The sequence below is a fragment of the Lutra lutra genome, chromosome 1 (genome assembly GCF_902655055.1).
Source record: "Lutra lutra chromosome 1, mLutLut1.2, whole genome shotgun sequence".
In the NCBI taxonomy this organism is placed as follows: domain Eukaryota; kingdom Metazoa; phylum Chordata; class Mammalia; order Carnivora; family Mustelidae; genus Lutra; species Lutra lutra.
In genome coordinates, this window is record NC_062278.1 from 218,738,646 (window position 1) to 218,762,659 (window position 24,014).

The 24,014-nt window shown below is 57.0% G+C and overlaps 2 protein-coding genes and 1 long non-coding RNA gene across 4 annotated transcripts in view; all 3 read left to right on the forward strand.

Moving 5' to 3' along the window:
- Positions 1-1,377: 1,377 nt before the first annotated feature.
- On the forward strand, positions 1,378-7,472 carry GPR108 (G protein-coupled receptor 108). Its single transcript, XM_053447805.1, is given in 20 exon segments — positions 1,378-1,594; positions 2,178-2,297; positions 3,109-3,159; positions 3,326-3,408; positions 4,114-4,152; positions 4,154-4,212; positions 4,340-4,432; positions 4,509-4,624; positions 4,627-5,011; positions 5,014-5,122; positions 5,234-5,309; positions 5,812-5,885; positions 5,972-6,005; positions 6,007-6,090; positions 6,189-6,319; positions 6,405-6,448; positions 6,664-6,713; positions 6,871-6,990; positions 7,056-7,180; positions 7,364-7,472. Coding segments are annotated over 20 exon segments (1,986 nt in total). The 5' UTR covers positions 1,378-1,474; the 3' UTR covers positions 7,437-7,472.
- A 2,796-nt stretch (positions 7,473-10,268) lies between these two features.
- LOC125086246 (uncharacterized) lies at positions 10,269-12,204 on the forward strand. The gene is made up of 3 exons (XR_007123128.1): positions 10,269-10,357; positions 10,479-11,069; positions 11,275-12,204. It is a non-coding gene; the product is annotated as an uncharacterized LOC125086246 (long non-coding RNA).
- Positions 12,205-13,182: 978 nt separating this feature from the next.
- The window catches only part of C3 (complement C3), a 31,900-nt gene continuing 21,068 nt past the window's right edge, over positions 13,183-24,014 (forward strand). For both annotated transcript variants that reach the window (XM_047705456.1, XM_047705463.1), the window contains exons 1-19: positions 13,183-13,344; positions 13,744-13,936; positions 14,271-14,433; positions 14,527-14,597; positions 16,296-16,390; positions 16,477-16,559; positions 16,652-16,742; positions 16,895-16,997; positions 17,091-17,217; positions 17,690-17,805; positions 17,900-18,046; positions 18,459-18,668; positions 18,790-18,996; positions 19,345-19,503; positions 19,818-19,947; positions 20,222-20,293; positions 20,441-20,644; positions 21,696-21,804; positions 22,086-22,171. In XM_047705456.1, coding sequence (XP_047561412.1) covers positions 13,253-13,344; positions 13,744-13,936; positions 14,271-14,433; positions 14,527-14,597; positions 16,296-16,390; positions 16,477-16,559; positions 16,652-16,742; positions 16,895-16,997; positions 17,091-17,217; positions 17,690-17,805; positions 17,900-18,046; positions 18,459-18,668; positions 18,790-18,996; positions 19,345-19,503; positions 19,818-19,947; positions 20,222-20,293; positions 20,441-20,644; positions 21,696-21,804; positions 22,086-22,171 — 2,458 coding nt within the window. In that variant the 5' untranslated portion in view covers positions 13,183-13,252. The remainder of the gene's footprint in view (positions 13,345-13,743; positions 13,937-14,270; positions 14,434-14,526; positions 14,598-16,295; positions 16,391-16,476; positions 16,560-16,651; positions 16,743-16,894; positions 16,998-17,090; positions 17,218-17,689; positions 17,806-17,899; positions 18,047-18,458; positions 18,669-18,789; positions 18,997-19,344; positions 19,504-19,817; positions 19,948-20,221; positions 20,294-20,440; positions 20,645-21,695; positions 21,805-22,085; positions 22,172-24,014) is intronic.

The window sequence follows — 24,014 nt, forward strand, 5'->3', positions numbered from 1 at the left end:
TACAAACCCTGGTTCCGACTCCACCTCTCCCTCCAGACACTTGGGCCCTGGGGCTTGGAAGTCTGTCACCTCGCTCATAAAAGTCTGTTCACACCTCATTAATCTCTTTAAGGCACTGAGATGAAAGGGGAGAGAGCCCTGCAGCGCCCACTTCATCCTCTCTTCTCCTGCCTTTGGTCCTTAGTGTCTACGGAGGTGACAGACGCCCCCAGGCACAAGTGAGACTCTAAGCATCCAGGCTCCCAGCACCCATACCAGTACCCACACCGGGGAGCCCAGGAGGCTAGCCCCAGGAGCCCACAGTGGGACACCCACACTGGGACAGATGGCTCTCTTGGGACCTGGCCCCAACTGCTGGTGGCTTCTGGGCTAGAAAACCTCAAGTTGCTGTGCTCCAGGATTTGGGGGACCAGGCGTGTCAGGGGCTCAGCATGGGTTCTGATCTCAGTGGCTTAGCCTGGTATTAGAGTCTCAAACTCAAACTGGAATTGGGATTCGTTCCAGGTCGACACCGCATTTGGGATGGGATCTCAGACCGGGGTCAGTTTAGCGGAGGGGTCAGCAACCCACTAGGGGGTCTGGGACTCAAACTAGGGTCCAGAGGTCAGGCCTAGTCTGGGGTCACGGCGCAGTCCAGGTTGGGGGCTCAACCAGAGACTAAGGCCCAGGCTTGGTGTAGGTCGAGGGTCAGAAGGGAGTGGGGAAGTCTGGTTTTCAGTTCGACGTCCAGACTCAGCTGCAGGTAGGGACTCAGCCTGGGGTTGGTGTTCAGCCAATCAACAAGTCCGGCGTGGGATCTATGGATGGGCTACTCCCTTGCCTCACTCTAGGATAGAGGCTCCGCCTAACGCTGGAATTCAGCCCGAGGTCATAGGTCATCCTGGGGTCAGGGTTTAGCCTGGGGCTAGGTTTCGGCCTTTCGTGGATCAGGAAGATTAAAACCGGACAGGCCTCGGCAGACGTGCGTGTTTACCAAAAGCCTGGGCTCTGGCTGGGAGCCACATCCCCAGAGTGAGAAGAGGAAGTCCATCCTTGGGGATATTGGGAAATGTAGTTTATTGAATGCCCTGTAGCCCTCTCTGGTCTCACTGCATTCTGGGTAATGTAGTCCTGGGCCGATCTTCAGTTGGGCGTGGGTGAAGGATCTGTGGGAGAAGGAATTCCGCTTCAAGGGCGGGATATCAGATCCATTAGAATTGGTTAGATGGGCTGTTTGTCAAATTACATAAGCACAACCTTTCTAGTGATTGGTGAGGGCGGAGGCGGGATTAAGCGGTATCAGCAGCCTATTCGAAGCTGGTGATGTCCATTTGGTGTCGTACGGGGGGGTGGTGCAGATTTTCGAGGAAACGGTCGCTGACTGGCTGGGAGGGCCTAACATTTAGAGGGTCGGCCCCCATCGTGCGGCGATTGGCTCACCCTTTGGAGGGTGGGTGAGCCAGAGGCGGTGTCAGGGGAGGTGGCGGCTCCAGAGATGGCAGTGAGCGAGAGGAGGGGGCTCGCCCGCCGGAGCCCCGCGGAGTGGGGGCAGCCGCTACTCCTGCTCTTGCTCTTGGGCGGCTGCTCTGGGCGCATCCACCGGCTGGCGCTGACGGTGAGTCCCGCCGCGCGGCGGACTGGGGCGGGGGGCGCAGTTTTGCTCCTAAGAAGCCCCTGGTTTGGAGTGGTCTCGTCCTACCCCCCCCTCTGCTTACGCGAGATGAAGCGGCCCGCCGCCCCCCGCTTCCCGGCCCCGAGTTAGTCTCGTCCGAGGAGTCCCCCTCAGTCCTCGCGTGGAGTTGCCTGGCCGACCACGCTCGGGTTGTGCCCGGCCCACTAGGGGTGGGACTTCACCTCCTGGGACAACCCCTCGCCCCCGATAGTCTCCTAAATTCTTGGGATCGCTCTGGGGGCGCTGGGATTTTTAGAATGGGTTCCTCCGGGCACTCACTGGGTTCTTGGAATCTACGAACTGTCGGGGCTCCTAACCCCAAGATGAATAACCTTGCTCTCGTGGGGGGGTGGGGGGGTGCTCCCACCAGTACGGAGACCTCCAGGTGCCCCAGGCTTTCTCTTCCTGGGCTCGGAACAGTGGCTGGAGGAGCTGGGGCTACCCTATTCCTATCTCGCGCCACAGCCGTGGGGCTGGGTTGGTGGGAAGAAGTCTGAGCGGCCTGTGCCTCCTTGGTGTCCGGCAGGGGGAGAAGCGAGCAGACATCCCGCTGAACAGCTTCGGCTTCTACGCCAATGGCTCCCTGGAGGTGGACCTGAGCCTCTTGCGGCTGGGCCTCCAGGAGACAGAAGAGAAGGACCCGCTGGTGAGGGGCTTTGAGGAGTTTGCTGGAGGAGGGCGAGGGGCGCACGTTTCCCACCCCCACCTGCAGCCCCCAGTTCGTAGCTCCGCCTCTCATCCGTGGGCTCTTGGACAAGGGCAATGGTCTCTCGGAACCTCGGTTCCGCCATCTGTAACGTGGGAATAATAAAATCTCGGGCAGTATGTGCTGGGCCGTGAGCTGCGGTTGGTGGAGGGAGGGCACACCAAAGCCCAAGATAGCCCCAGCTCCTGCAGTCAGAATGAGTAGCTAGCATTTCTTAAATGCCGCTGAGTACCAGGTACCGGGCAGAGCAGTTTCCATGGGTCTGTTCTCTCGCAGCAGCCTCTCAGGGATGCTGTGAAAACGTTACGCCTAGAGGTATGTGGCTTGCTCAAAGTCACAGTGCCCGGATGTAAGCAAGTCCACGTGTGCTGGATTCCACAGCTGCAGGCAGGAAAGCCATCAACATTTTATCTGTTTGTTTGTTTATTACATCAACATTTTAATTATGTGAAAACAGGGTGGGCAGGGTCCAGCACACCAGCAAGAGATGCCCGAGACCTCCCCCCACCCCCAACCCGGACTCCCAGGGAAGTGACATTGAAGCTGAGCGGCACCAGTTAGCAATTAAAAGAAGAGTATGAGGGCCCAGGGTCAGGACAGGTTGTTGGAATTCCATGAGTGAATGTGGGACCTAGCACACCAGACGGGTTCGGTCAATCCGAGCTCACGTTTCTCTTGCTGTGAAAAGAGGTGGTTTGGCGAGGTCCCTGTGCATTCCTTCATTTCTTCTCCTTTTCTTTCCACCTGGCAGGTGGGGTTCAGTCTGACTCGGGTTCGATCTGGAAGCATTCGACCCTACTCAGTGAGTGGAGGAGGAGTGGGGGAGGAGGGAGGAGGACACTCCCCCCTTCTTTCGCAGGGAGGGGAGCAAGAAGTGACCCTCCCTTGCAAGGTAGATGGGGAGGGGGCAGGGTGGGGCCGGACTAATGGGAGGCCGTAACCAAGACACCCTCCTACCCACTCCCCAGACCCGGAACCCCCGTGACTGTCCTCTCCAGAAAAACAGCAGCAACCTCCTAGTTCTCTTCCTCATCAACACCAAGGATCTGCGGTAAGCTGATGGACCAGAGGCTCCGTCATTCGTCTTTTCCCGGGTCTGATACTCACATAAGCTACCAGGTGGAATGAGAAGCCTGCTGAAAAGAACCTCACGCACTTAGGAGGAAAACCACTTGCTTTTTAATTTTGCCTTCCAGCCTTGTGATTATGGGAACGAGGGAGCGAGGGAAGGGGGGAGCCCAGGGAGAAGACACAGAGTCGGGGCCTCAGGGCAGAGATCAGACACGGAGGAGTGTTGGGAGAATTGATAGCCACCGTTCCTACTTGTCGAATGCTTCCTAGGTGGCAGGGAGCGTCCTGCAAACTTTCACAGATGGTAACTCATTGACCCTTTACACGGATGTCATCCCCATTCTAAAGGAGGAAACTGAGGCCCAAGAACCAGAGTCTAGCAATACTGTGTGGCCTGTCTGTAGACACGTATTCATGCTAAGTAGCGCGCTTAAGTGGGAATGAGTAGTCAGTGTCACAGGAAGTGACAGTCGCTGGTGAGGCAGGGCCCAGAGGGGGTAGCCATCTTAATCGCTGGTGGCGGGGGGCTGGAACTGTGTGATCACTGACTCACCTGACACCGGCTGTTCTCAGAAATGAGATCCCGAGGGCCCCGGGGCCACTGAGTCCCTCTGCCCACGTTATAGTGGCATGACCCAAGGCCTTCAGCCTCCTGCCTCACCCTTGAGGCCCCACGTCCACCCAGGGTACAGGTGCGGAAGTATGGGGACAGAAGAAGCTGTTCCTCTCCTGGGGCTCCTACCCGAAGTGCCCTCCGAACCAGTCACCCCCAAAGTGGACAGCGGTGAGTCAGGCTGGCTGTGTGAGCAGCGACGGTGGATGGCCGGGGCTATGCGCCTGCCCCCGCCTCCCCGTTTTTCTGCTGTCCTTCTGTCCATGCCTCTCTGAACTCACTCATTTGCCCCCTATAGGGACCACCGCTGCGCTTGACAAGGCCAAGTCAAAACCCACAGTGTCTCAGGGGGACCAGCAGGTTCGAGGAAGCCAGGGCAGGAGGGAGGAAGGTCTGTTCCTTTTCCAGGGGTGGCATAGGGAGACCCAGGCCCTGGGGCCAACTGATGCTGGCCCTCTGTCCCTCAGGGCCTCAGTGGGAAGGACAAGAACTGGTCCTGGGTCTTGGGATCTCAACAATTCTACAACTTCAGCGTGAGTGTCTAGTGAGCACCCGAGGCCCCACCTCCCCCTGAGTGGGAAACCCCCAGGCTGAGCCCACCACCTCCCCCCCATCTTCCCCTCTCTGCCCCACCACCCAGTTCCACGTGGTCATCGGCTCTCGGGCCGATGGAGGGCCAGTACAACCTCAACTCCAACACTGCTACAACTCAAAGCCGGGCCGGGAGCAGCCCTCGACATCCCGGTGAGCAGAGGTGGGCCGGCCACACCACATCCTCCTGAGGCCATGCTGGGCATGAAAGCCCGTGTCCCCACCTGGGAGGCGGGAAGACTGAGGCCATGGAAAGGGGAGCTTGAGAGTGTGAGGGCGAGACGCACCCTCGCGGCTCTGCACATCCAGAGCCGGCCTGAAATCCCCGCGCGCCCACCCTGCCCACGGTCCCCCCAGGTCATGATCCGGGAGAAGAACCCCGAGGCTTCCTGTCAGCGGCGGAATCCCCCCTCTTCAAGCTGTACATGGTCCATGTCTGCCTTCTTCCTGGCCGCTGCATCTTCTGGGTGTCCATCCTCTGCAAGAACACGTAATGCCCTGGCCCCTGGGGTGGTCCCTCCACCTCCCCTCATCATAGCCCTCCCATCCCTGCCCCTGACCAATGCCTCCCACCCGCTTCTGTCCCTGACCCCCCTGCCAGGTACAACGTCTTCAAGATCCACTGGCTTATGGCAGCCCTGGCTTTCACCAAGAGCATCTCCCTTCTCTTCCGCAGTGTGAGAGCCTTGGGCTGGGAGTAGAAGGGGGTGGGCTGGGGTCTCTGGGTCCAGGAAGAAGCCCGTGGAGCCCTTTACCCCAATCTCTGCAGACCCTGGGCTTGGGAGTTCACGTATCCCAAATGTCCCCATGTCTAGCCATTTTTGTCACTGTGGCCACCCAATTGTCCACCTAGCTCAGCTGTCTGCCTGTCCTGTCCATCCGTGATCGTCTGTCCTTACGTCTAACTGCCTGCTGGCCTGGCTCCGACTCCCCCTCTGACAGACGGTCTCACTCTCCATTCAGCTGTGACTTCCCCTCCTTTGTCACAGCCACGACCGCCCGTTTCTGGGTCCACCCACCATCCTGATCACAACTGTCAGTTCTGTCACCTTTGTGGCCCCCCGTGCCCACAGTGACTCTCTGTGTTTCTAAACCACCGCCATCCTCCCAGTTGTACCACCGCCCACCCCCATGTCCATCTGTCTGGTCTGACTGTCCGTCCATCCATCCAGCCTCCAGATCAACTACTACTTCATCAACAGCCAGGGCCACCCCATTGAAGGCCTCGCTGTCATGCACTACATCACGCACCTGTGAGTGACCTTCTCCGTGGCAGGTGGGGGTGGGCTGGGGGGGTGTGGCACCACCCCCCTCACCACCACCACACACACCCTCCCAGGCTAAAGGGCGCCCTCCTCTTCATCACCATCGCCTTTGATCGGCTCTGGCTGGGCCTTCATCAAGTACGTCCTGTCAGACAAGGAGAAGAAGATCTTTGGGATCGTGATTCCACTGCAGGTGCCTCTGGGGCCCTGGGGCGGGCGGGCACACACGCTCTCTTGGGGCACACCCACCCACCCCACACTGCCCCCTGCCCACCTCTCCCCGCCCTGCAGGTCCTGGCCAACGTGGCCTACATCGTCATCGAGTCCCGCGAGGAGGGTGCCAGTGACTACATGCTCTGGAAGGAGATCCTCTTCCTGGTGGATCTCATCTGCTGTGGTGCCATCCTCTTCCCTGTGGTCTGGTGAGGCTCCTGCCCCAACCCCCGCCCCTGCAGACATGTTAGGAGGCAGTGCTGACAGCCATCGTGTCCCCTGCTCCCCTTCCAGGTCCATCCGGCATCTCCAGGACGCATCCGGCACAGATGGAAAGGGTGAGGCCCTGGTCCCCGGACCTGCTGTGCCCTCGGCCCCTGTCCCCGCTTCTAGGCCCCTCTTTCTGATCCCTGGATGTCCCTTCCCTCCCCACTGGCTGCCCCTGCTGCGTGTCCTCTGAAAGGCCCCTCTCAGACTTCCTGCCCGTGGATACTCCCCTAAATGGCCCTCCTCCATTCCTCTCCCTCCCCTCCCCGTCCGTGTACGCCAGCAGTGGCAGTGAACCTGGCCAAGCGGAAGCTGTTTCGCCATTACTACATCATGGTACGAGCCCTCTTCTCACTGAAGCAAGTATTTGGGGGTGTTTGTTCTTTGTTTTTTTGCGGGGGTGTATAACAACCAGCCGCTGGGGTGCCCACTCTAGCCCCTCTGCCTGCACTCCGAGCCCACATCCGGCCTCTGCCCGCCCTCTGTCCCACAGGTCATCTGCTACGTGTACTTCACACGGGTCATCGCCATCCTGCTGCAATGTGGCCATAGCCCCGTTCCAGTGCAGTGGGCTGTACCAGGTGAAGACCAAGACCACAGGTGGGGTGGGCAGGTGGGCCAGACAGTGGCTGGGGGTGGGGGGCTATGCCCAACACCGCCATGCCCCTTGTCCCCCAGCTCTTGGTGGAGGGGTCCACCCTGGCCTTCTTCGTGCTCACCGGCTACAAGTTCCAGCCGGCAGGCGACAACCCGTACCTGCAGCTGCCCCAGGAGGACGAGGAGGACACGCAGATGGAGCAGATGTGAGCCATGGGGCGGAGACAGGGGCACCTCTGGAGGCAGAGTGGGAGGGCTCTGGGGCTGCCAGTGGGTGGGGGGAGGTGGGGGAGGTGGCCAGCTGCTCTGGGCGGGGACTTGATGAGCCCTGGGTGAGTGGCGCCTAGTGCCCCTCAACTGCCAGCCCCCTCCCTGCTGTTTGCCTTTAGAATGAGGATTCTGGGTTCCGGGAAGGCCTATCCCAAAGTCAACAAGACAGCCAGCGGCCGGGAGCTTCTGTGATCATCCCCAGTGTCTGGAACTGTCCTCCTTCCCCCACCTCCCGCCTCCACCCTCCGCACACATTCCTCACCCTCCAGCTCTGCTCCCAAAGCACGTGTGGTGGGGGAGAAGGGTGGTGCGGTGGTACAGCCCCCTGCTCTCCAGGACTGGAGGCCCAGGAGCCCATTCAGAAGAGAGCTCCCTTGTCTCCTCTCCCCCCACCCCGGGGCAGCCCTGTCCCTGCCCCAGAGCCACCCACCGCTCAACAACTGTGCAATAATGACCGATCTGTTTTGCTACCCCGGTTCCTTGCCTTTCTGGGTGTTGAGGTCTAACAGGCTGTGCGGACAATTTAGAAACCTGTGTTCCTTGTGGAGGGAGGGTTGCAGCCTCCTGGTGCTGGGGACAGAGCAGTGGACATGACCCGCTCAAGGGGCTTACAGTCTGGGGTCGGGGGGCCGGTCAGGGAGAGGGCTGAGTCACTGGACAGTTTCATCACAGGGCCTTGACCTAGCCTGGGAAGTCAGGGACAGGTGACTGGAGCAGTAGGGGTAAGGGCAGCAGGCCCAGGCGAGGGGACAGCACCCGCAGAGGCTGGAGGGCGAGAAAACCTTGGTGGGCGGACCCACAAGAGCTCAGCAAGACTGGAACGGAATGACGGCTTTATGCCACACCCTCTTCCAAGGCCTCATCCTACCAAAAAGACTGTGAGAACACAGAGAGGCTAAGTCACTTGCACAGGGCCACACAGCAGATAAGTTGGGAGACTCGGGACTCAAAATAGCAACAGACGTTCGTAGCTGTGCTTTCCCACCAACGGCAACTGCCCCCTTGCCACCAGGCTCCCTGCAACTGCCCCTTGCACCCAGGCTCCCTGCGGCCAAACCTTTTGAACTTGCCCCCTTTGTTGTTGATCCTAGATAAGTGGTTTCACTTGTTTCCCAGCCTGTGAAAGGGGGGTCCCACGAGGTCACCAAATATGGCCCAGGATAATACTGGGAGTGACTCAGCACAGCCTAGCCTTTTGTGAACTGCAGCAGACTTTGAGGAATGACCTCTGATTGGGGATGGAGCTGAGCGCGCGCGCGCACACACACACACACACACACACACACACACACACACACACACACACACGGGCAGCTCCGGAGATGGGGCTCTCCCCATCCCGTTCCAGCACACCCTTCAGCTAGAGTGCCCAGAGCCCCTTTTGGAACTCTGGGAGGTACTTCTTTGGGGAGGGGGGCACAGGCAGGGGACAACGGCTAGAGAATTGGGCTGGGGTCAAGGCTTCCTGCAAACGGAAGCAAGCTTGACGGGCACAGGTGAATAAATAGCCCTGCCAGACAGGGAAGTGGGGAGGCATTGCAGACTGAGGAAGTTACGTGGAGGCAGAGGAGCCCAGAATAGCGTGCCAGTCCCACGGCAGGGCTGGCTGGAACTGGGAAGGGCGGGGGAGGGGTGAGAAGCCGGCAGAAGCCTCAGGACGCAGACGCGGTTGGACTTCCTGCTGGTGCCTTCAGGAGCTGAGGACAAGTTCAAAGCAGGGAAGGACATGGCCACGCGGGATCGAGGTTTTACTCCCTGCGCGCGGGCTGGGCAGGGTCGTGGCTCCCCAAAGATGTCCGCGTCCAGTCCGTGGAACCTGCCAATGTCCTAGTTTGTGACAAAGGCACTTTGCAGCTGTGATCAGTGAAAGACCTGAGATGGGAGGTGATCCTGGATGGCCAGTGTCAGCACAAGGATCCTTGCGAGAGGCCCACCCGAGAAGGAGAGGGACAAGAAAACTCACCCCGGGGTGTGTGCTGTGGGGCTGGAGGGAACGGAGGGGCCGCAAGCCTCGAGTGGAGTGGCCTCTAGAGCGGAAAAGGCTGGAGACGATTCCTCCCCTGGAGCCTCCCGAAGGAAATGAAGGAACACAGGCCTGCCTCTACCTTGACTGCAGACATCTGCCCCCACCCCCAGACCTGTAAGATAATAAAGGGGTTATTTTAAGCCACCAAATTTGTGGTCATTTGTTACAGCAGCGGTCAGAAGCTCATACAGTTTAGGAACATGAACTCTGGACCCCAGCTCTTGGCCAGCTGGGAGATACTGTGCAAGTGGTCAAAGCCCTCCGTTTCTTGGTCTGCAAAACAGGCAGAATAAACAAGGTTGGTGGGATAAGGCGCTGCGTCTGGGTCTCTCAGAGTCTTTCGCCTCGTTCCTGTGTATTCCTGTTTTCGACATCACGATGCAGTAAGATTGCTAATCTGGGTTTTTAGAAAAAGCCCCCAGTTGCTGTAGAGCACGTGGTCTGGAAGCAATGAGCCTGCAGCCGGGAGGCCGCGGACCACAGGGGTAAGAGAAGGGACAGACTGGGACAGGGAATACAGGGGACAGGGAGGAAGGGGGGACCTTGGCTTGGAGGCCTGGCGGGGCTGTCCCGGAAGTAAGGCATGAAGGGGGAGGAGCAGGTGTTGGAAAAATAAACACACAGTCCAGGTGCGCAGGACACCAGGCTGAGCATTCTGTCTGCTGATGCCACCAGCTTGTCACCCCAAGACTCAGAGAGAAGTTCCATGGTTGTGATGATCCAGTTTATAGATTAGGAACTGGGGCTGGGAGGTCAAAAACCTCTGCCCCTGTATCCTCCAAGGCGGGGCGGGGGGGCGGCTAGAGGGGGCCCTGGTGCCCAGGCCTCTGCCGACTGCGAGTGAGGTGGTGCGGGGGGTGGGGGCAGGGAGAAGGAGCCAAGGGGCAGAGGAGACTCAACCAGGCCAAGTTTACTTTCCAGTTAATGAGTAATAAGTAGTGAGAAGGGGAGGCTCAGGTTGCACGGTGGGGGGAGGGAAATTCTCAGAAAGCAGTGTAGCAAAGACCCCATTCTGGAAGTGGGGGGCCAGGAGGGAGCAGTGGTCCCTGCCATTCCTGGGTCCGACACTGCCTCTGAAGGGTCAGAGGTGAGGGGCGGGGGAAGGCAGGGAAGTAACCACACTCAAGCAGGCGTGGATGGGGGAGCACCTCCTCCCACCTAGAAATCATCCCCACTTCCTTCCCCTTCTTCTCTCCTTGCCCTTCCAGCTAGGGTGGCCTGACATTATACAGGACACCCAGCTCCGTCTGAACTGCGGATAAACAGCAAATGCTCTGTTGGTCCCAGAAACCGACCGCACCCAGCTCAGGCAGCCTGGTTCTCCCTCCCTCCATATCTGGAATGCTGGGCAGGGTGCACCAGCTAACCAGAAGTCCCATCCCCTAGTCTCCTCCTCTGTCTCCCCTGCTGCCTTATCTTGCCTGTCATCCTCCTGCACTTCTGGGCAGAAATACCCACCCCAGGAAGAAACCTCAGAGAATTCTTTCCTTCCTAACAGACCCTGTTCTGCATTTGCCTTCATCCCTCTGGTCACTTCCTAGAGATCGGGGACAGGACCCTTCCCAGACTTCCACCACCATGGGCATAAAGTGTATAAGCCCAGGGCTCTGAAGCATCTTAGCACCTCTCGTTGTCAAAACAGCAGGAGCTATCATCGATCTGTCCTTCGGGCAGGATTAACGGAGACTCGGAGAAAGAAGGAACCAGGCCTGGAAGGGAGGCAGAGGCCAGCAGCAACACCTGCCCAAGACGGTCAAAGAGCTCCAATGTTTAAGGCTGTGATTAATCGAGGAAATAGGGTAGGGTTGGGGTGGAGCAAGGGCATAGAGGGAGTGATGGGGGGCTGGGAGATCCTAGCAGATTCCCCTCCCTGTTTCAGAAGTCTGATTCTGGACAGTAAGCAGGCATTTGCCCTCTCCCTCCTTCTTCCAAAGAAAGGGTGTTGCAATCAAAACAGACAGGGGCCAAGTTTGTTCTGTTTCTGCGCGCCTCCCCCGACTCCAGGCATGCCAGCAGAGCCAGGAAAGGAGCGTGGTTTACAGGAAATCCTCACCGAGCTCCCCTTTAACCCCCTTCCTTTGGACTCTGGAAACCAGCCCTTCAGAGATGGGGATCCTCCACACCGGTTGCCATCTGCACCCCGGACTTCACAAACCCCTTCCCCCGACGCGCAGGCTCGCTGGGAATCCAACAGATGCACATCAAAATGACACCGAGGCAGAAAATGCAAAGCTTTGCCAACAGGTTGTCATGGCGAGGCAGTGGGGAAATCAGCAATTTCCTGCAGGGTCAGCAAGAATGTAAATCAATACATTCATGGAGGGAAATACAGAAATATCTGGCGAGATTATTCACGTACGTGAGTCCCCTTTGATCCAGGGTTACCTCCTTTCATGGCAAGAGCAACCCCGCGTAGTGAGCGCCATTGGTAACCTCACTTTACCTGGGGAAACTGAGGCTCAGGGTGGCTATTCGGCAGGTGGCCAAAGTTTACCACTAGTCAGTGTCAGAACTAGAAAGTGTTGCAGGCTCAACATTACTCACTGGAGAAAACACGGCTCGGCTCGTAACCATGGAACTTGGTCCGCGGGAAAGGCGGGTTCCTTTCGCACAATGCAATGTGCGGTGGTTGCCTCAAAGAACAGGAGACTCTCTTGGCACCGATATTAAACAATCTCTAAGGGACATTGTTTGTGAAAAAGCAAGGTGTGACCCAGGCAGGGAGACCCGGAAGTACAGCATGCAGAGAACACTGATCAGTTGTTTTCAAAACTCGCGAACGCTTACCAATGCGTAAGGTGTCTCTGGAAGGAACCAGAAGTTCAACCGTACTGTGATATTTGAGACCTGGAAGTTTGCCAACAGGAAAAGGAGGAAAGTGACCTTTGCCCTGTACACCTCCTTGCATCTCTTAGCCATTGAACCATTTGAATATATCAGGTGTTCATACCAAAAAACTAAATACAATTCATAATAATAGTAATAATGACAGATTAAGAGAATGTTGATGTAAGACAGAAAAAAAGCGCTAGCAATGGGGCTTTGCTCAATGATGACTTTTTTTAAAAGATTTTATTTATTTATTTGAAAGAGATCACAAATAGGCAGAGAGGCAGGCGGTGGGGGGTGGGGGGGAGCAGGCTCCCTGCCCAGCAGAGAACCCCATGCGGGGCTTGATCCCAGGACCCTGAGATCATGACCTGAGCCGAAGGCAGAGGTTTAACCCACTGAGCCACGCAGGTGCCCCAAGGATGACTTTTTAAATCATCATAGTCATTCAGGCCATGTCTGTCACCTGACAAGGGTAGGTGATGAGAGTTCCAGGCTCCCCTTGCCCTAAAAAGCATGCTCCCCTGCATAGCAAACTTCTACACATACTTCAAAGCCCAGCTGACATATCCTCTCCTCTCAGAAATCTTCCCTGACCTTCCAAGCAGCAGGGTTCTTCTCCACTGGGGAGAAGAGTGGGGCCCAGAGTGTCTGTGCTGGACTCTGTCCCCCAGTCTGATCCAAGCATGGAGGAAGGACTTTCACTACCAGCGTAGAGACGGACTGGTAGGAAGGGTTTGGTTAATAAATGCATGGCCAGAAGTGGACTGGGGATCGGGCCCCGATATCTGGGGTGGGGGACTCTCTGGCCCTCGGTATTCCTCTACTACTACGTACGTACAATGAGAGAAGTTTCACCAGCTGTCCTTGACCCTGAGGGAGGCCATGGCAAAGGGAAGGTGTGTTTGTGTTGTAGGAGGACGTGCCCCTGGGTTAGTTACCCCAGAACACACCGGCCCCAAGGATTGAAAAGCTTAGGAAACGGTATTGAGAAATCTGGGGCAGCCCCAGGGAGAGGGAGGCCACGGGAGCTGTGGGCTGGGCTACGGTGGGGGTGGGGGAAGGGAGAAGCCGGATAAAAGGCACCCTCTCACACCCTCTGGTCATTCCCTCCCAAGCCTCTCCCTCCATCCCTCAGTCCCTCTGTCTCTCCATGTCCCTGGGCACCATGGGGCCTGCCTTGGGCCCCAGTCTGCTGCTGCTGCTGCTGCTGACCAGCTTCCCCCTGGTGCTGGGGGATCCCCTGTGAGTAGTCACAACCCCTTCCCAAACGTGGTCACTTCTGAGGTTGGGAGTGGGTGTTTATGGGGTCAGGTCTCAGGAGAATTCGGGGTGCACTTGAGTGCCTGGGGAAAGTGGGGTCAGTGGGTTGGGCCGTTGATGAATTCGGGTTTCCTACGAGCTCGAGTTCAAGAGCTGGGTGTTTGTGGGATTCAGGGTTGTCATGGGGGGTGCGCGTTTCTCGAACCAGGAGTCTGTGGGTTTAGGGTGCATGTGCTGTGGTGTTCAGTGATTCTGTCGCAGTCGTGATTCAGAGGCCTCGAGATCTGACTGCGTAGACCTTGGGAGTTTCACGATGTGTGGGTGAGGATTGGGATGCCAGATCCCTAGAACAGCACCCCCTGCCTGCGCCCACTCCGGCAGGTTCTCCGTGATCACCCCCAACATCCTGCGGCTGGGGAGCGACGAGACTGTGGTGCTGGAGGCCCACGACTGGAAAGAGAACATTGGAGTCACGGTCACAGTCCACGACTTCCCGGCCAAGAAGCAAGTGCTGTCCAACGAGAGAACCCAGCTGAGCAGCGCCAATGACTACCTGAGCACGGTCACCATCAGGGTGGGTGCACAGGCTGATGTCCACCCCCTTCCCTTTTTGAGCCCTTCCCACTTTGGAGCCCACTCCTCTCTGAGACTCCTCCTTCAATTAGCCCCTCCTATCCTGAGCCCCCTGTCTGGGTCCCCCTTCTCTGACCCCTACCGCCTCTCTAGCCCGTGCTCCCTCTCCGAGTGGCCCTCCTCTCCCAGCCTGGGCACACCAGGGAGAACAGGAGGGCTGGGCAGGTGCTATTGGTGGGTGGGGCAGCTGTGGGTCCCACCAAAGGCCTGGGGGCTGGATGTGGGCCAGGGGCCCAGAAGGAGAGTCCTAATGACCATCTCTGGTCCACCCCTAGATCCCCAACGACAAGGATTTAATATCAGAGAAGGGAAAAAGTTTTGTGACTGTCCAGGCGGCCTTTGGGGCCACCGTGGTGGAAAAGGTGGTGCTGGTCAGCCCTCAGAGCGGGTATCTCTTCATCCAGACAGACAAGACCATCTACACCCCCGGCTCCACAGGTAACGGACGGGCAGCGGCTGGAGAGGGCGGGGCCGGGGCTGCGGGAGGCGCAGGGCCTCACCCACGGCCCCCTCTCTTCCATCCCCTCCCAGTCCACTATCGGATCTTCACCGTGGACAACAACCTGCTGCCTGTGGGTCGGAGTGTTATCATCGTCATCCAGGTACGAGCCAGCCAGAGTCCCACGGATGCCCCGAGAAAAGACTCAAGAAGAGACCAAGAGAGAGACTCCAGAAAAGGCACACCTGACCAGACCTAAAGACAGAGAAATGTGTAGAGCCACAAACACAGAAAGAACACTGGAGATGGGCCAGAGATCCAGGGATACCACGTGGATTCTGGCTTCAGATAAACCCCGGGTCACTGACAGGTCCCTTCCCCTTCCTGGGCCTCAGTCTTCTCATCAGAAGATTGGGGTGACACGGATAAAACCTATGTAGTTCATTCCGCCTCCTGCAGCCAGAGGGCGCCCGCGAGCACCCAACTCAGGTCCCGCCCTCTCTACCCAGAGCCCTCCAGGCGTTCCCACCTCCCTGGGTTAAAACCGTGAGGCCTCCTGCAGTCCCCAGGGCCCTGCGCGACCTGCCCTGTCCCCTTCCTACCCTCCCCTCCTCTCTCTTCCTCTTACTCCCTCGGCTCCAGCCAGATGGGCCTCCTTGCTGTACCTCCAACTGCCATGCAGGACCTGCCTCAGGTCCTTTGCACAGGCTGTTCCCCCGTACCCAGAAAACCCTCTTCCTCCAAATACCCACACTGCTTGCCCCCTCGCGTCCTTCAAGTCTTTGCTCAAATGTCACCAATGTCCCAGTTTTACAGAGAAGCCTCCTTGAACATCCTGTAAAGTTGCAACCTCCCTCCCCCTCACCCTACACACACTTTACTCTTCTCCCTTATTGTCATCTCCTCTTGGCATCCTAGCAATTGGATTTACTCATTTGCTAATTGCCCTCCCTCCCACAACCTCCACAGAACCTAAATTCCACACGGGAAGGGATTTTTTTTTTTTTTATCTGTTCATTCAGGACCTTATCTCCTGAACCCAGCACAGTGCTTGGCATACACTAACTTAATAAAAATGTACAGGGAGAAGGGAGGAAGGAGAGAAGGGAAAATGGAAGGACGAACTGAAGGAGGGAGGGAAGAGGCAGGTCTTTCTCAGAGAATCATCATGAGTATTTCTTGAAATCATGCAAAGGGAACAGGGACCAGGTTCTGACAACCATGAGCTGATTTGGGGAGTCAATGGAATTTGTGGGAACCAGTGAACACACACTTCTAAGGGCACAGCCTCGGCCCAGTCCCAGTCAAATGTCACCTCAAACCAACAGGAATCCATTCTCCACAATTATCCTGATCTCCAAGAGGAGCCAGAGAGCCAGATGTCCACAGGGTGTCTCCTGACATTTAATTATCGGCAACAAATGAAATAATGTGGACTTGGTCGAACCACATGGAATTGCTATCCATGTGGGTCAAAGAGTCAAACCTAGGCAATTCTTTGTGGCCCAGATTCCTGCAGAAAGGAGGTGATAAATGCTGGTTATTGTTAGTCTTCAGACAGACCCTGATGACAGTGAACTCCTGCTTTCTTTAACCACGTCCCAAGCCAGTAAAGTAGGGGCTCAATTTATCTCCTTTTTCTCCGTGGGCCCATTGAGCACAGAGAGGTTAAGTAACTTGCCCAAGGTCACACAGCTCACAAATGACAGCACGGGGATTTGAATCCAGGCCGACTGACTCAAGTCCATGTTCAAAAAGCAGGAGTCCTGACACACAGAGAGTGGCCAGACACAGAGAGGGAGAGGAGAACCTGAGGGCTAAGCCCGATCTCTGAAGAGACACACCCTCCCTGTCTCCACAGACCCCAGACGGTGTCCCCATCAAGCGGGACGTCTTATCTTCTGTAAACCAGGCTGGCATCTTGTCACAGTCTTGGAACATCCCGGAGCTGGTCAAGTATGTCAGGCAGTCCTGGAGGGGGGTCCCTTTCCCAAGGGAGGGCGTGGGGGCATGTGGGGCTCACCGCCCTGCCTTTCCCACAGCATGGGGCAGTGGAAGATCCAGGTCCACTACGAAGATGCCCCGCAGCAAGTCTTCTCTTCTGAGTTCGAGGTGAAGGAATACGGTAAGAGGAGGAGGGTGTCTGGGTGTGGGTCCCCACGGTGCCGGACCCCAGGCCCCAGCATTGGTGCCCTACTGGTATGTCTCTTCCCCCAGTGCTGCCCAGTTTTGAGGTTCACCTGGAGCCTGAAGAGAAATTCTACTATATCGATGACCCAAAGGGCGTGACGGTCACCATCACGGCCAGGTGAGGGTCTGGGAATGAGGCCAGGGGGAGGGATAGGTGAGGTGTGAACCAGGTGAGAACCAAGTGAGGGTGCAGGAGCGCTGCGGGAGGAGCGAGTGGGCATTGAGCATGCCTTTCGGGAGAGGAGCATCTGAGACTCTCTTGCCTCTCAGGTTCTTGTACGGGAAGAATGTGGATGGAGTAGCCTTCGTCATCTTTGGGGTCCAGGACGGTGACCACAGGATTTCTCTGGCCCAGTCCCTCAGACGCATTAAGGTGCTCTGCTCCTCCGCGCTCCCTCCACTCTGAACTTCCGCCCTCCCCCAGCCTCGCCCCTCCCCCTCTCTGAGTCTCCTCTCCTCTCCCCAGATCGACGATGGCACTGGGGAGGCCAAGCTGAGCCGAAATGTCCTCCTAAATGGGGTGGAACCCTCCCGACAAGATGCCTTGGTGGGGATGTCCTTGTACGTGTCGGTCACTGTTGTCTTGGACTCAGGTGAGACCTGGTCTGAGGGCAGAGGCCCAGCTGAGGGGGGAGGCCCCGTTGGAGGGCAGAGGCCCGGAATGAGGGTGGAATCCAGTCTGAGAAGGGAGAGGAGAGACCACGTTGAAGAGAAGAGATCCAGATGAAAGTGATATCCGGCTTGACAAGGGAGGCCCAGTCTCGGGGCAGAGGCCCAGAATGAAGGTGGGATCCAGTCTGAGAGAGGAGGCCCAGTCTGAGGAGGGGAACCCAGAATAAAGGTGGGATCCAGTCTGACAGAGGAGCCCATTCTGAGCAGGGAGGCCCAGTATGAATGTAGAATCCAATCTGAGAGAGGAGGCTCACTCTGAGGGGGGAGGTCCACTATGAAGGTGGGATTCAGTCTGAGAAGGAGGCCTAGTCTGAGGTGGGAGGCCCGGTATGAAGGTGGGGTCCAGTCTGGAGGGGTGGCCCAAGAGCCTGCCCTCATGGCTGGCCCCCTCAGGCAGCGACATGGTGGAGGCGGAGTACAGCGGGATCCCCATCGTGACCTCCCCCTACCAGATCCACTTCACCAAGACGCCCAAGTTCTTCAAACCAGCCATGCCCTTTGACCTCATGGTGAGACCCAGGGTGGACCTGCAACCCCCAACCCGGCTCCTGGCACTGGTCCCGCCTCTGGGTCCACTTCCACGCCCTCCACCTGCCCCCACAGGTGTTCGTGACAAACCCTGATGGCTCCCCAGCCCACAGCGTCCCCGTGGAGATCAAGGGTACCGAAGCCCGGACCTCGACGCGGAATGATGGTGTGGCCATGCTGACCATGAACACACCCAAGAACGTACAGCCCCTGGTCATCACCGTGAGTCCTCGCCCGCCTGGGGCCCCATTGCAGAGAGCCAGGCACAGAGGATCCCTGCCCTCTGCCCCCAGCCATCCTGCCACCGGCAGAGTGGGGCCCTTTTATTTACATAAGGGAATCATGCCCTTCCCTTAAGGATATTTGCACTCACACTGAGATGTTTTCATTCTCACAGAGGGGTTTTCCTCTGCACTAGGGGTCCTTCCGGCTGCTCAGCTATCTTAGAAGGATCACTGTGATCATATTCAACCCACCTAGATAATCTAAAACAATCTCCCATCCTCTAATCCTTTATTTAATTCCGTTGGCAAAGTTCCTCTTGCCGCAGAAGGTACCAGATTTGCAGGTCCCAGGACTTAGGACATGGACATCTTTGGGGGGGGCCAGCATTCATCCTTCTTTCCTTGCCCAGGTACGCACGAAGAAGGACGGTATCCCAGAGCCTCGACAGGCCACCAGGGAAATGAAAGTCCAGCCCTACAACGCCATGGGCAACTTCAAAAACTACCTGCATCTCTCTGTGCCTCGCTCGGAGCTCAAGGCTGGGGAGACTCTCACTGTCAATTTCCACCTGCGAGTGGACCCTAGCCAGGAGCAGTCCATCACCTACTACACCTACCTGGTCTGTGGCTTGCTAGGATCCCAGGCACCCCCCTCCCACCCGCTTCTCCAGAGCCCCCAATCCCAGGTCGCCCATCCCCCCTCCCACCTTGCTGATCTTTATACCAACCTGCTCCTCCCAGATCATGAACAAAGGGAAGATTTTGACTGTGGGCCGCCAGAAGCGGCAACCTGGCCAGGACCTGGTCGTCATGCCTCTGATTACCACTCCGCAGTTCATTCCTTCCTTCCGCCTGGTGGCTTATTACACAGTCCCCGGCAGCAACGGCAAGAGGGAGGTGGTGGCCGATTCTGTGTGGGTGGACGTCAAGGACTCCTGTGTGGGCACGGTAAGCTTCCCAAGCCTCCCCCTTCACCCATCTTGGGACACCCCACGTGCCAGTGCTTTCTTGGTCTCCACCTCTCTCCAGCCTTCCAGGCAGGCTCTCCACCAGGGTCAGAGCCTCTCTGCCTGTGACCTTTCCCAGCCCCTTCTCTCCCCCAACCCCTGCTCCCTAGGCACTGCTCTGTTTCATCCCCAGGGCTTCTCTTGCTCCCACACTCTCTCTCCTGGCCTTCACGCCTTGGCTCCCTCTGGATCCCCCTTCCTCCCCTTCCTCTCCTGCCAGCTGCTGCCTTTGGACTGACCGAGCCTGGCAGCGCTGACCCCTCTCTCCTGCCCCTCCTGCCCCCCACAGCTGGTGGTGAAAGGTGTCAGGAAGGGCGAAAGGCCGTATCAGCCTGGACAGCAGATGATGCTCAAGATCGAGGGGGACCCGGGGGCCCGAGTGGGGCTTGTGGCAGTGGACAAGGGTGTGTTCGTGTTGAACAAGAAGAACAAGCTGACTCAGAGCAAGGTGCGTCCCTCCCCCCGCCCCCGATGGTTGGGTGGAAGGCAGCAGAGGCAAAGGGGTGACATGGGGTTGAGGTGGCATTTGGGGAGAGGGGAGAGCACAGGAAGCGCGGTCAGGCGTGGGCTGGAAGGAGCGGATACAGGCGGGTGGAAGTCAAGGGTGCAGTGGGAGTGCGATTGGTCGGGTCCACGCTGGGGGAGGTCGTGGCCACAGCCGGTTCCCGGCTCTGAGAGGGGTCTGGGACGAGAAAAGGGAAGGGCGGGCGCGTGGGCCCCGGGGGATGGAGGCCCGCACAAGACCGCGTCCGGCCCCTGCAGATCTGGAACGTGGTGGAGAACGCGGACATCGGCTGCACGGCGGGCAGCGGGCAGGACTACGCCGGGGTCTTCACGGACGCGGGGCTGGCCCTCAAGACCAACAAAGAGCTGCAGACCGCCCAGAGGACGAGTGAGCACGAGGGAGGTGGCGGCGCCTCTGCCCTCAGGCTGAGCGCGCTGGAGGGCTGGGTTCTGGGGGGGGGGGGGGGGGCGCTGGGTTCCAGTCCTGCCTCCGCCACCACCTAGCCAGTCCCTGCTTTCCGAGCCTCGGTTTCCTCCTCTGTCGCATGGGAGCAACACCTCCCCTCTCCCGTGGCTACTGAGAGGGCCTGTCTGAGGGAGGAGCACCTGGAGGGCTCCCGATCGGTGCTGACCCATCCCGTTGGTGTCCACCTGCCCCTCAGCTCTCGAGTGCCCCAAGCCAGCCACCCGGCGCCGCCGCTCCGTCCAGCTCATGGAGAAGAGGCTAGACAAAGGTGGGAGCCCTGGCCGCCCCCTGAGCCTTGTGCAGGCCCGGGGGGTGGGGGCAAGGAGGGAGGAGGGCAGGGCCTGGCGTCTGTCCCGAGGGCCTCCTGCTCCGAGGCCGGGGCTGCGGGCATGACGCGGGCTCTGCGCCCCCACAGCCGGCCAGTACCCGAAGGACGTGCGCATGTGCTGCACGCAAGGCATGCGGGACAACATCATGAAGTACCCCTGCGAGCGGAGGGCGCAGTTCATCACCCACGAGGAGCAGGAGCGCTGCGTGAAGGCCTTCCTGGACTGCTGCCACTACATCACCCAGCTGCGGCTCAACTACAGCCACGACGACCCCCTGGGACTGGCCAGGAGTGAGTCTGGCTGGGGGCGGGGTAGGAGGAAGCAGGCTCCCTGCTGAGCAGAGAGCCCGATTTCGGGGCTTGATCCCAGGACCCCAGGATCAGGACCTGAGCCAAAGGCAGAGGCTTTAACCCACTGAGCCACCCAGGCGCCCCTCTAAATTCTTTTAGCTGGAAGGCTAGCACTCCCTCCACCAACACCGCTTAAAAAGAACCAAAGATTTCCAACACACGTGAACAAAGGACTCTCCCTTCAGTCTGTGTGAAGTATACTAACCTCGGCTCACTGCCTTCTACTCCAGTGAGCTACAGATGTCCTTTCTCAAAGAGGAAAATTAGACAAAAAAAATATCCCATCTACCAGCATCGGGCTTAGGCACACTTGGGTGTTTTCATTCCTTAGCATTGTGCACTTTTTTTTTTTTTCTTTTTAGCCAATTGGGGGTGAGACAGAGTTGTTCATGTGTCCATACCCCAAAGGCACTTTGATGGGTTTTTCCAGAACGTGGGTGGACTGAAGCATCAGTGGCTTCACATATTTTATTTCGCAGACCCAGAGCGAGTTACAATCTGCCCATGATGTTTTAAAGAAAGTCCAGACAGGGTTGGACCCTCTTCCAGCCCCACCCCATCTACTTGCTGATGGTGTCAGCCAGGCTTGAAAAGGTCACCCCCTCCACACCCCCTCACCATCAGGTCTAGGGAGTCTGTTGAGTCTGCTGTTTTCCTTCAGGACCATCACCATCAGATGTGGCAGGCACAGGGCCTGGGAGCTATGGGGCTTAGAGAGAGAAGCTCAAGCGTGTGCTTTCAAGCCTATGAAAATTGGGGGAGGGGTACATCATATAAACAGCCTGGATTATTTTTGCCTTCATACCGACACAGTTGTAAACTGTAATTTTTAATAGTGTTTTTATGGAGGGAAGAGTCACAAATTTAAACACGCCTGGGCTCCCTCCTCCAAAGCCATCGCACGGCCATGGGTGAGTTCTGCTGTTAGGGACAGTGGAACGATGGGTCCATTCTAAACCCCTTGCTCCCCTCCCCACCCCCTGCCTCCCAGGTGACATGGATGAGGAAATTATCCCGGAAGAGGAGATCATTTCCCGAAGCCAGTTCCCTGAGAGCTGGCTGTGGACCGTAGAGAGTCTCAATGAACCCGAGAAAAATGGGTAAGGCCGAGATACCCCCCCCCACTTCAACCCACCCCCCAGACCATTTCCTATAGCATCCCAGACTGGATCCGCTTAATTTTCATGCGCCCCAACCCCCCTCTTTTCTGGAGTCTCTGTGCAACCCCACAACCCAGCCTAGAAAAATTGAGAGTCAGGCTACTTACATTTATCTAGCCACAAGCCCCTCCAACTCTTCCCTGGGGACCCCTCCATCCCAGCTCTCCCCCACAACCCGGACACCTGTCTTCTAAGGCTCCCACGTCTCCCTCCCCATCCAGAATCTCCACGAAGACCATGAGTGTGTTTTTGAAAGATTCCATCACCACTTGGGAGATTCTGGCTGTGAGCTTGTCGAAGAACAAAGGTGAGAGAAGGTGGTGGTCCCATCCTCGGGCGACTGGGCATTTCCTCATCCCATCCAGAGAGATCTCCGTTTCTTGGTGGCTAGAGGGGGGTCAGCTCCTACTCTGTGGGTGACATAGCCCAGTACTTTTTTGTAGATCGACTTTATTTTGAGAGCGTTTTAGGTTCATGGGAAAATTGAGGGGAAGGTACAAAGATCCCCCACACACCATACCACCTCCCCGCATACCCAGCATCCCCAACTACCAGCATCCCACCCCTGCACGGTGTATTTTTTACACGGGCACATCAGCGTCACCCTAAGTTCATGGCTGAAGTTAGGGTTCTCTCTTGGGGTTGTACAATCTCTATAGGTTTTGGACAAAGGTATAAGGACGTATATCCACCATTGCAGTATCACACAGAGTAATTTGCAACCACAAACACCCTTGAGGGGTGATGTCGATAGGATGGTGGGTAGAGCAATTAAGAAAACATAGAAGAGGAAGCAGAATGAAATGCGTGATTGGAACATCGGTGGTCGGATTATGAAACCTGGCTGTCCCAGGGCTGCCGCACTGACAGTCTTGAGGAGGGCAAGGAGAGGGGTGCACTAACTTTAAGCGCCAATTTTAAGTGTGCCCCCAAAACTCGGGCACCCAGATAAGTAATATTTTCATGCAATCATTTTTTTAAATGTAAAAAAAAATTCATGCTGAACAAAATATCTACGTTTTAAATAGAAGCCAGGGCTGCACCAAACCATACTGGAGTTTGAGGCAAGAAGAGAGCAGGGGGAGGGGAAGAGGGAGAAGCAGACTCCCCACTGAGCAGGTAGCCTGATGAGGGACCCTGAGATCATGACCTTGAGCCAAAGGCAGATACTCAACCAACTCAGCCCCCTTAGGTGCTCCAAAAGCCACAGTTTAGATCCTTGTCCTAAAACCACGTTTCCTGAACCACTAGCCATCTGGCAAAGGTGCTTTATCTGGGTGTTTGTTAGAAATTCAGAATCATGGATCCCACTCCTGACCTGCTGACTCAGAACCTGCACTTTAATGCGGTCCCTTGGTTGGGGGGGTGAGTGTCTGTTTGCATGTAGAGCCACTGGTCTGGCTCCAAGCTGAATGGTTCTCTGTGGTGGGGCCCTACCCTGGGTATTGTAGGATGTTGAACAGGATTCATAGCTTCTACCCACTAGATTCCACTAGCACAAACTGCCCCTCCAGTTGTGACATGTCCCCAAAATGTCCCCCAGAAGTTGCCCAATGTCCCCTGGGCGGGATGTGGTGCAGAATGCTACAGGGCCCTGTGGTTTTTGGATTCCGCTCTCTGTGTCCTTGTGACACCTTCTCGATGTCACTGTCTCCCCAGGCACAATTTTAACTCTCCACACATTAGCTCTGTCAGTGCTCACAACCACCCTATGTGTGTGGTACTAGTATTTGCCTACAAATGAGGATACTGAAGCCAGGGAAGGAAGGCGACTTGCCAAAGACCACTGGGGGATGAATCTTCCAGAAACCCCATCTTAGAGCTTCAGAGTAAGGTAGCATTGTAACCAACGGAACCTGGAAATTCCAGACTCCCGAGCTCCTATGAATTCAAGAGTCAAGGTTACAAGCAGGGAGCTTCCCAAGCTTAAATGCCTGGGTTCAAATCCCAAGTCCTCCTGTAGAGAGCTGTGTGGCCTGAGTTGAGTTACTCAACCTCTCTGCACTCATCCATAAAATGGGCACAATAGAAATAGTATCTACTCACAGTGTTATTGGGATGACTCTATGAGTTAATACACAGGAAACCCTTATAATGGTGTCTGGCCTATTACAGAGGTCCCGATGTGTGTGGGTTATTATTGGAGCCAA